Here is a 10,740-nt window from a genome sequence, read left to right on the forward strand (position 1 = left end):
GTTATTGGTGTATGTTTTGCTGTGTCCTCAATAACAACGACAAAAATACAATAAATTATTAAAAAAAGACTGAAGGATTGCTAAGAGTTAAAAAAAAAAAAAAGGCTTCAGTTCGCCTCTTCATATCACAAGATTCTGGTGATTTACAAATAATGCTAAGCTCCAACAACCTTGGTCACATCATAGTGTCACAGTTTACTCTAAATTTCCTGGCTGTGTGAAAGGTGGGTGGTCAAGAGCCCTCAAGTTCATTGACACTCACTGGCTTCTCATTTCAGGGTCCAGGGTTTCCTTTGATACAGCTGTCCAGTTGAAACAGAGAGTAACCAACTAACATTTCATTTGTATAGCCCTGGAGTCTCCAGTTACCATTTTGATTGCATTTCTTGCAAATTACTGATGGTAGTGGATTCATGCCTGAAAAGAAAATGACTGGAAAGATAATTCACTACAGGCCTTTTCTGGACCATGAATCACTAGAGTACCTTTATTTTCATCAGACTGGATTTCAAAGAGTCTTGGTCATTATAATTGATTCGGTAATTGAAAATAACTAGGGAATTGGAAGTTTACTCAAATTTGTTAATTAATATAATCTAAATAATCAAGTTAGCTATGCATGTAGTGCTTCAGTATTTATTTATTCCAAAACCAGTTTTTATAAATCCTGTGGACAAGGTACTGTCAGTACAAATATGAGTATCCTCAAGGAATTTTCAGTCTAGACAAAAAGAGAAGAAACAAGATACCTGTGGGAGAGAGGAGAAATATGAAAAGTGCAGTGTGATATTTGCAACACGAAATGGTATTGTGCATTCAGAGGAGGGCGAGATCAATTTTAACTAGGAAGATTTGGGAAGTTTTATTGGAGCTCAAGGCATTTGAGCTGGACTTACAATTTTGTAGACATGCTACACCTTAGAAGAATAGAATATGAGTGTTTCTCTGTTTTCATATGCAAGATAGTGGTAAGAGGAAAAGATTGCCAATATTTGGCCATTTATAGGAATTTCCAGCCAATACATATCCTATTCAAGTCATTATATCTTAAAGAATTGGTATCCTAAATGATAAAAGGGGTTCAGTTTACACAGTTGGCAAGAGGGAAGCTCAAGAGGATAATCTGTAACACTTTTGAGAAAATGAAGTGTAAAGGTCTAGATAAAGAGATAAGAAATACCTGTGGGAATGTATGAAGCCCTTTAAGGAATATTGTAGACTAGATGAGGTTGTTGACTGTCTGGAGGCCATTTCCGCAAACCATAGTTTAATTGGTCCCATCAACAGCGTTAAGGGTCCTGGATCCTGTGTGTTCTTAAATCCAGCCTATTGAGTCACATGATCTGAAACTCTGGTTCTTCTGCCTAGAGGTACTTTAGGAAGGTTGAGAAATTAAATGGAACATGACAGCATATGGGTTTGGGCAGATCCAGTAATACAGAATAAGGAGAATATTCAAGATGAAATTTCTAATGTCAGAAAAGAATATGGCCAATTCAAGATATGAGAGTAGTCATTGGTCTCCTTCATGTCTCACTCACTGTTACCTCATCTGATTAATCATTTCCTTGTAACATCACAGAAAGCTCATTAATTTTCTTGAAATGAGCTATTCCAAATCTGTTTCCCTACATACCCAAGGTATCCAGAGACAGTAAATTAGCTATAAGCAATTTCAATATGTTAGAAAGCCTAACAATTTGTGTTATCACTATTTCCTTCTTTTGACTATTATGCCTAGATATGTTGTTGTTGTTAGTTGTCGTCAAGTCAATCCCAACTCATGGAGACCCCAGGTATGCAGAGTAGAATGCTCCATAGGGCTTTCAAGGCTGTGACCTTTCAGAAGCAAATCACCAGGCCTGCCTTCTGACGTGCCTTTGGGTGAGTTTGGACCACCAAAGTTTTGGCTAGTATTCGAGTGCTTAACAATTTGCAGGGACGACATATGTCCTTGAATTAAAACAAACAAGCAAAACCTCCCCCCTCACACCCCCCCACCCAACAGCAGCAAAACAGCATGGAGCATTACTAATGAAAATATAATGATAGCTCTTGTGTGGAAGGTACTCTACCACATATTGTGTACATTATCTTATTTAATTCTTGCAAGACTCTGAGGTAAACATTACTATTTCCATTTTGCAAATGAAGAAACTAACGCCAGAAAAGCTCAGCACTTTGCCCAAACCCTGGTGGCATAGTGGTTAACCAAAAGGTCGGCAGTTCAAATCCACCAGGCGCTCCTTGGAAACTCTATGGGGCAGTTCTACTCTGTCCTATAGGGTCACTATGAGTCAGAATCGACTCGACGGCAAAGGATTTGGTTTTTTTTTTTTTTTTTTTGGTTTGTACAGCTTACAAATTGGGTAGCTAAGATTCAGGCACTGCTGACTTCAAAGCTGGTTGATGCTTTTTCCATTTTGAAAATTAAAGGGTCCATTGTGGTTGTACATTCATGGGGTTGCTTAGTGGGTTTGTCTTCTAGGTGAAGGACCCCCAGGAAGATTCCCATTTTACTTGCCAACACTGGATCCCACAAGAAGAGAGACACATACATAATGAGGAGAGTCTTCATGGCCAGGAGCTTCTGTTGAGGAGCCTAGTGACAGAGTCTGACACTGGCAGTCAGAGACAGAGAGATGATGAGGTTGAGCATTTGCTCCTGTACAAAACTCTCAGGTCTCAAGATGTCTTGCTCCAGGTAGATATGCTCCAGCAAACAACCCTGAGGCATCTGAATTGGCAATGCTCAACTGTGGACAAAATTGACAGCCCTTTCCTGTTTGACAGCTTTTCCCATTGACAAAGGCATTATTCCCCCACTTGGATTTTCCAAAGGTACTAATGGAGGCCTGAGAACTATATACTTTTCCATTTTAATAAAATTTGTTCTGTTCTGTTACAATAAAATTAAAATGCTGATTTTAGAAATATTTTAAAATATTAAAAATTACAAGGAAAAGCTACACTTGAGCCCCACATCTTAGAGACAACCTGTGTGTTTCCTTAAAAACATTTTTTTCAATGTCTAGTGTGTCTTTCTAATGTTTTGTTTTGCATAATTATGAGCTTAATATACTTTTATTAGGTATCCTGCTTTTTAAACTTGACATACAGGCATACCTCAGTGATACTGAGGGTTCTGTTCCAGACCATCACAATAAAGCGAGTCACATGACTTTTTTTGTTTCCCAGTTGTCATGGATTGAATTGTGTCCCCCAAAAAATGTGTGTAGCAACTTGGCTAGGTCGTGATTCCTAGTATTGTATGATTGTGTTATCTGATGTGATTTGCTTATGTGCTGTAAACTGTATCACTATGATGAGATTATATGTGATCTCCTTATGTGTTGTAAATTCTATCACTGTGATGAGGTTATACTGATGAGGTTGACAAGATTAGTGTCTTAATGCAATCTCTTTTGAGATATAAAAGAGAGAAGCGAACAGACACTTGGGAACCTCATACCACCAAGAAAGCAGTGATGGGAGCAGAGCGTGTGCTTTGGACCTGAGGCTCCTATGCACAGAAGCTCCCAGACCAAAGGAAGACTGATGACATGGACTTTCCTCCATAGCCGATGGAGAAAGCGTTCCCCTGGAGCTGATGCCCTGAATTTGGACTTGTAGCCTACTGGACTGTGAGAGAATAAATTTCTGTTTGTAAAGCCATCCACTTGTGGTATTTCTGTTGGAGCAGCACCAGATGACTGAGACACCAGTGCATACAAAAGTTATGTTTACGCTATACGGTAGTCTATTAAATGAGCAATAGCATTGTTTCTAAAAAAAGTACATATTGTAATTAAAAAATACTTTATTGCTAAAAATTGCTAACAATCGTCTGAGCCTTCAGTGAGTTGTAATCTTTTTGCTGGTGGAGGGTCTTGCCTCGATGTTGATGGCTGCTGACAGATCAGGGTGGTGGTTGCTGAAGATGGGTGTGGCTGTGCAATTTCTTAAAATAAGACAACAATGAAGTTTGCCAAATGATTTGACTCTTCCTTTCGTGAAAGTTTTCTCTGTAGCACGTGATGTTGTTTGATAGCATTTTACCAACAGTAGAACTTTCAAAACTGGAGTCAATCCTCTCAAACCCTACTGCTGCTTTATTAACTAAGCTTATGTAATAGTCTAAATCTTTTGTAGTTATTTTAACAATGTTCACAGCATCTTCACCAGGAGTCGATTCCATCTCAAGAAACCACTTTCTTTGTTAATCCGTAAGAAGCAACTCCTCACAGTTAAAGTTTTAACATGAGATTTCAGCAACTCACTCACATCTTCAGTCTCCACTTCTAATTCTAGTTCTTTTGCTGTTTCCACCTCATCTACAGTTACTTCCTCGACTGAGGTCTTGAACCCCTCAAAGTCAGCCATGAGGTTTGGAATCAACTTCTTCCAAACTCCTGTTAATGTTAATATTTTGACCTCCTCCCATGAATCATGAATGTTCTTAATGTCATCTAGAATGGTGAATCCTTTCAAGAAGGTTTTCAATTTACTTTGCAGAGATCCATCAGAGAGTCACTATGGCAGCTGTAGCCTTATGAAATGTATTTCTTAAATAATAAGACTTGAAAGTTGGAATTACTCCCTGATTCATGGGCTGCAGAATGGATATTGTGTTAGCAGGCATGAAAACAACATTAACCTCCTGTACGTCTCCATCAGAGCTCTTGGCTGACCAGATGCATTGTCTATGAGCAGTAATATTTTGAAAGGAGTCTTTTTTTCTGAGCAGTAGATCTCAACAGTGGGCTTAAAATATTCAGTAAGCCGTGCTGTAAGCAGATGTGCTGTCATCCAGACTTTATTGTTCCATTTACAGAGCACAAGCAGAGTAGATTTAGCATAACTCTTAAGGGCCCTAGGATTTTCAGAATGGTAACTGAGCATTGGTTTCAACTTAAGTCACCATCTGCATTAGCCTCTATCAAGAGAGTCAGCCTGTCCTTTGAAGCTTTGAAGCCAGGCATTGACTTTTCCTCTATGGCTATGAAAGTCCTAGATATCATCTTCTTCCAATATAAGGCTGTTTTGTCTACATTGTAAACCTGTTTTTTAGTGTAGGTACCTTCATCGATTATCTTAGCTAGATCTTCAGGATAACTTGCTGCAGCTTCTACATTATCATTTGCTGTTTCACCTTGCACTTGTATGTTATGGAGATGGCCTCTTTCCTTAAACCTCAAGAACAAAAGTCTGCCAGTTTCAAACTTTTCTTCTGCAGTTTTTTCACCTCTCTCAGCCTTCATAGAATCGAAGAGAGTTAGGGCCTTGTGCTGGATTACGTTTAAGGGAATGTGGTGGCTAGTTTGATCTATCCAGACCAATAAAACTTTCTCCATATCAGCAATACGGTTGTTTTGCTTTCTTGTCATTCGTGTGTTCACTGGAGTAGCACTTTTAATTTCCTTCACGAACTTTTTCTTTGCATTCACAACTTGGCAAATTGTTTGGCACAAGATAGGCCTAGCTTTTGGCCTATCTTGGCTTTTGACATGCCTTTCTTACTAAGCTTAATCATTTCTAATTTTTGATTTAAAGTGAGAGACATGTGACTCTTCCTTTCACTTAAACACTTAGAGGCCATTATAGGGTTATTAATTAGTCTCATTTCAATATTGTCCTGTCTCAGGGAATAGGGAGGCCTGAGGAGAGGGAAAGAGATAGGGGAGGGGCGGGTCAGTGGAACATTCAGAACACACACAACATTTATTGATTAAATTCACCATCTTATATAGGTGCAGTTAATGACACCCTAAAACAATTACAGTAGTTTTCAACATCAAAGATCACTGATCACAGACCACCATAACAGATATAATAAAGAAAAAGTCTGAAATGTGAGAACTACCAAAATGTGACACAGAAACACAAAGTGAGCAAATGCTGTTGGAAAAATAGTGCTGAGGTTGCCACAAACTTTCAATTTGTAAAAAACATAATATCTGCAAAGTGCAATACAATGAGGTATGCCTGTACTCTTCTCCAATACCATCTGGGATACCATTTGTTCACACACTTACTATAGTCTTTAGTAAATGTCAACTTCTTGGTCATCTTCTCTGCCCAGATTTAGATGTTCTTTCTACATCAAGAACAAAAAATAAAGGAAAAACTGTATCTGTAAAAATTGATATTAGAAAAGAATTATCAAATGAGATATATTCTTTGGAAGTTACTGAATTTTAACAGTAAAGATGAAATTCTTCAATCATTGAGGCAGAAAAACAAAAAAGCAATTCAGTAGAGACAAAGAAAAAAACCCACAAGTAAATATAAAGTAAAAAAGACTCTTTTCCCATTTTTCTCTCTGCTGTATTCAATGTCATAAGAGTCAAGAGAATTAGGACAAAAGAGGAATGTTTTATAGCTTACATATTATTTTTCATCTATAAGCAGTGCAGAACAGCATTCTAAAATATGTAAGGTTATTGAGGGAGCATCCACGAACTCTCCTTGTAATACAGTCAGTTAAGGCATAAATCAAAGCAAAATAATTGGAAAAAGGGAATATGCTATATGAAATAAAAATGAAAAGCATTGAATTTATTTACATAGAAAACCAAGGCTAATTAATTGAAGTAATTGTCTTTGCAAAGCAAACATTTAAATTATTGAAAGAAAAACTATATGTACAACATAAAACACACAACAACTATAGTGAATTAGGTTAAGTCTGAAGAGCATTCAACAAGAATCAGGTGAGAGAAAGAGTTGGTGAGGGAACATTCAGTGTACTGAAGGTGTTAGCAAACTAACTTCCTCATCTATTATGACAGGATAGTAAGTGTCTTCATTATCTAGTGCTTCTATAACAGAAATACCACAGGTGAATGGCTTTAACAAACAGAAATTTATTTTCTCATGATTTAGGAGGCTAAAAGCCTGAATTCAGAGTGCCAACTCTGGAGGAAGACTTTCTCTCTCTGTTGGCTCTGGTGAAGATGCTTGTCTCCTTTCAACATTTGTGGGTCTGGCTTTACTTGGAAATCTCTGTGTGTCTTGGCATCAGTCTTCCTATGGGTCTAGGAAATTCTCCATGCGAGGACCCTGAGTCCAAAGGATGCACTCCTCTCCTGGCTCTTCTTTCTTGATGGTAGTAGATCCCTTCCTTTCTTCTTGCTTATCTCCCCTTTTATCTCTTGTAAGATAAAAAATGATGCTTGCCACACCCCAGGAATCTCCTCTTAGATCTAATCAGGGCTGCGACCTGAGAAAGGGTGTTGCATCCCACCCTAATCCTCATTAACATCCTGCTTCATTAACATAATGGATAGCTCACTCCCAAATGGGACCATAACTACAGGCATAGAGGCTAGGATTTACAACACATCACAAACTGGAGGATAATCAGATCACAAAATGGAGGACAACCACAGAATACTAGGAATCCGGGCCTAGCCAAGTTGACACATATTTTGGGGGGATATAATTCAATCCATGACAGTAAGAAATTATTTTTGGTCTGAGAGTTGTAAAGAAAGAAGTATTGGTTAAAGAGTAAATATTTAAGGTGATACAGATAAATAATACGAGAGAAATAGATCATATACCTTCTAAATTGTAGGGAGGGAGAATAAAAATATAGAACACTCATGATAGAACACAAAATTGTAAGTAAAGTTTCAAAAAAGTGTGCATTAAAAATAAAAGTAATTTAAGATGATAAAATATATCTGTAATAAGAATAAATGTAAATATCCATTATATTAAAAAGAATTTTAAATTGGCTTAAATCAAAATCTACTTATGCAACTTCAAAACAAATTACAGCCAAACAAAATGACTCAACAAGATTAACAAGAAGAAGGGTAAAGATATGCTTGGAAGATAAAAAAAAAAAAAAAAAAAAAAATAGAGATAGGGATCGTAATTAAATCATTAAAGAAATGTTTAGTAGAATAGTGATGAATATAAAAGATTTAATTCAAATTGATGTAATGAATCTTTATTCACAATGGTCACTTATGCTGTTTGACCTTCAGCAGGATAGTTAATCTCTCTTTGACTCAGTTTGCTCATTTAAAAATAGGGATAATAATCTGTTTAATTTATAAGGGATTAAATGAGTGAACATACGTAAACTTCTTAAAAGCATTCAGCAATCTAGGAACAAAGAAAAATCCCTCAATGCAATAAAGGAGATTCCGACTTGTAGTGACCCTATAGCAATTAGGCAAGAAAAATAAATAAAAGGTATTCAAATCAGGAAGGAAGAACTGAAGCTCTTTCTTTTTGCAGATGCCGTGATCGTGTACATAGAAAACCGCAAAGAATCCACGGGAAAGCTACTAGAGCTAATAAATTAATTCAGCAAAGTGGCAGGATACAAAGGCAACACACAAAAATCTGTCAGGTTTCTGTACACCAGTAATGAGCAATCTGAAAAGAAAATTAAGGAAACAATTCCATTTACTATGGAATCTGAAAGAAAAAATACCTAGGAACAAATTTAACCAGGGAATTGAAAGATTTTTAAACTAAAAACTCTAAAACCCTATGGAAAAAAGTTAAAAAATATCTAAATAAATAGAAGGACATTCTGTGTTCATAGATCAGAAGACTTAATACTGTTAAGATGCCAAGACTCCCTAGAGCCATCTGTAAATTCAATGTAATTCTCATAAAAATTCCAACTCCCTTCTTTGCAGAAACGGATAAAGTAGTCCTCAAATTTATGTGGAACTGCAAGGAGTCCTGAATAGCCAAAGAAATTTTGAAAAAGAAGCACAAAGTAGGAAAACTTACACTCCTGACTTCAAAACGTACTGTGTTGTTATTAGGTGCCATTGAGTCAATTTCAACCCATAGCAACCCCATGTACAACAGAATGAAATACTGCCTGGTCCTATGCCTTCCTCACAATCATTGCTATATTTGAGCCCATTGTTGCAGCCACTGTGTCAATCCATTTCTTTGAGAGTCTTTCTCTTTTTTACTGACCCTCTACTTTACTAAGTATGATATCCTGGGAATGATCTCTCCTGATTACATGTCCAAAGTACATGAGATGAAGTCTTGCCATCCTCTCTTCTAAAGAGCATTCTGGCTATACTTGTTCCAAGAAAAATTTGTTTGTTCTTCTGACAATCCATGGTATATACAATATTCTTTGCCAACACCATAATTCATATGCATCAATTCTTCAGTCTTCCTTATTCATTGTTCAGCTTTTGCATGCATATGAGGCGATTGAAAATACCATGGCTTGGGTCAGATACATTTTAGTCCTCAAAGTGACATCTTTGGTTTTTAATACTTGAAAGAGATCTTTTGCAGTAGATTTGCCAAATGCAATACATTATTTGATTTCCTGACTTCTGCTTCTACAGGTGTTGACTGTGGATCCAACAAAATGAAATCCTTGACAACTTCAATCTTTTCTCCATTTATCATGATGTTGTTTACTGGTCCAGTTGTGAGGATTTTTGTTTTCTTTATGTTGAGCTGTAACCCATATTGAAGGCTGTGGTCTTTGATCTTCATCAGTAAGTGCTTCAAGTTATTTTCACTTTCTGCAAGCAAGGTTGTGTCATCTGTATGTCACAGATTGTTCATGAGTCTTCCTCTAATCCTGATGCTTCGTTCTTCTTCATATAGTCCAGCTTCTTGGTTATTTGCTCAGCATACAGGTTGAATAAGTATAGTGAAAGGATACAAGCCTGATGAACATCTTTCCTGCTCTTAAGCCAAAAGCATACTATAAAGTAATCAAAACAGACTTATATTTTTAAAACAGTAGATCTACAGACCGACGGAATAGAACTGAGAATCCAGAAATAAGCTCACATATCTACAGTCAATTGATTTTTGACAAGGGTGTGAAGTCTATTCAGAGGAGAAAGAATAGTCTTTTTAAGTAATGATGCTGGGACAATTGGATATCCCCATGCAAAAGAATGAAGCTGTACCTGTATGTCACAGCATACACAACCCAAAATGGATCAAGTACCTAACTGTAAGAACCAATACCATAAAACTCTTATAAGAAAACATAGCTGTAATACTTAAGGACCTAGTTTTTAGCAATGAATTCTTAGATATGATACCAAAAGATGAGGAACAAAAGATAAACTAGATCTATGGGACCTCATCAAAATTAAAAATCAAAGTTAATTCTAAACTTACCAGATGAAAGGAAATAAAAAGACCAGAGCAGAAATAAAATTGAAAATGGGGAAACAATGGTGAGAATCAACAAAACCAGAAGATGGTTCTTTGAAAAGATCAATAAAATGGACAAACCTTTAGCTAGACTGACAAAGAAAAAAAAAGATGCAAATAACCGAAATAAGAAATGAAAGAAGGGACTTTACAACCGACGTGATAGAAATAAAGAGAGTTTTGGCAGAATATTATGAAAAACTGTATGGAAACAAACTAGATAGCCTAAATGAAATGGACAAATTCTTAGAAGCATAAACCTACTCAAACTGACACAAGAGGAAATAGAAAGTCTCAACAGACCCATAACAAGTGAAGAGATCAAATCAGTGATCAACTCTCCTCCACCTCCCGCCCTGCCCTCCCCCCCCAAAAAAAATACTGGCCAGATGACTTCACTGGGAAATTATACCAAACATTTCGAGAAGAATTGACACAAATACTGTCTAAACTCTTCCAAAAGATAGAGAAGGAAGGAATACTCCCTCATTCATTCTATGAAGCAAACATAATTGTCATATCAAAACCAGACAAAGACACTACAAGAAAAACTACAGGCCAATA

At 36.7% G+C, this 10,740-nt stretch overlaps 1 protein-coding gene across 1 annotated transcript; it reads right to left on the reverse strand.

Annotated features, from left to right (window-relative positions):
- Positions 1-274: 274 nt before the first annotated feature.
- DEFB134 (defensin beta 134) lies at positions 275-2,578 on the reverse strand. The gene is made up of 2 exons (XM_023736707.1): positions 2,521-2,578; positions 275-417 (listed from the first exon to the last, which is right to left on the reverse strand). The coding sequence occupies exons 1-2, from the start codon at positions 2,576-2,578 to the stop codon at positions 275-277; spliced, it is 201 nt and encodes a 66-aa protein (XP_023592475.1).
- Positions 2,579-10,740: the final 8,162 nt, after the last annotated feature.

Source organism: Trichechus manatus, unplaced genomic scaffold (genome assembly GCF_000243295.1).
Source record: "Trichechus manatus latirostris isolate Lorelei unplaced genomic scaffold, TriManLat1.0 scaffold00091, whole genome shotgun sequence".
NCBI lineage: Eukaryota > Metazoa > Chordata > Mammalia > Sirenia > Trichechidae > Trichechus > Trichechus manatus.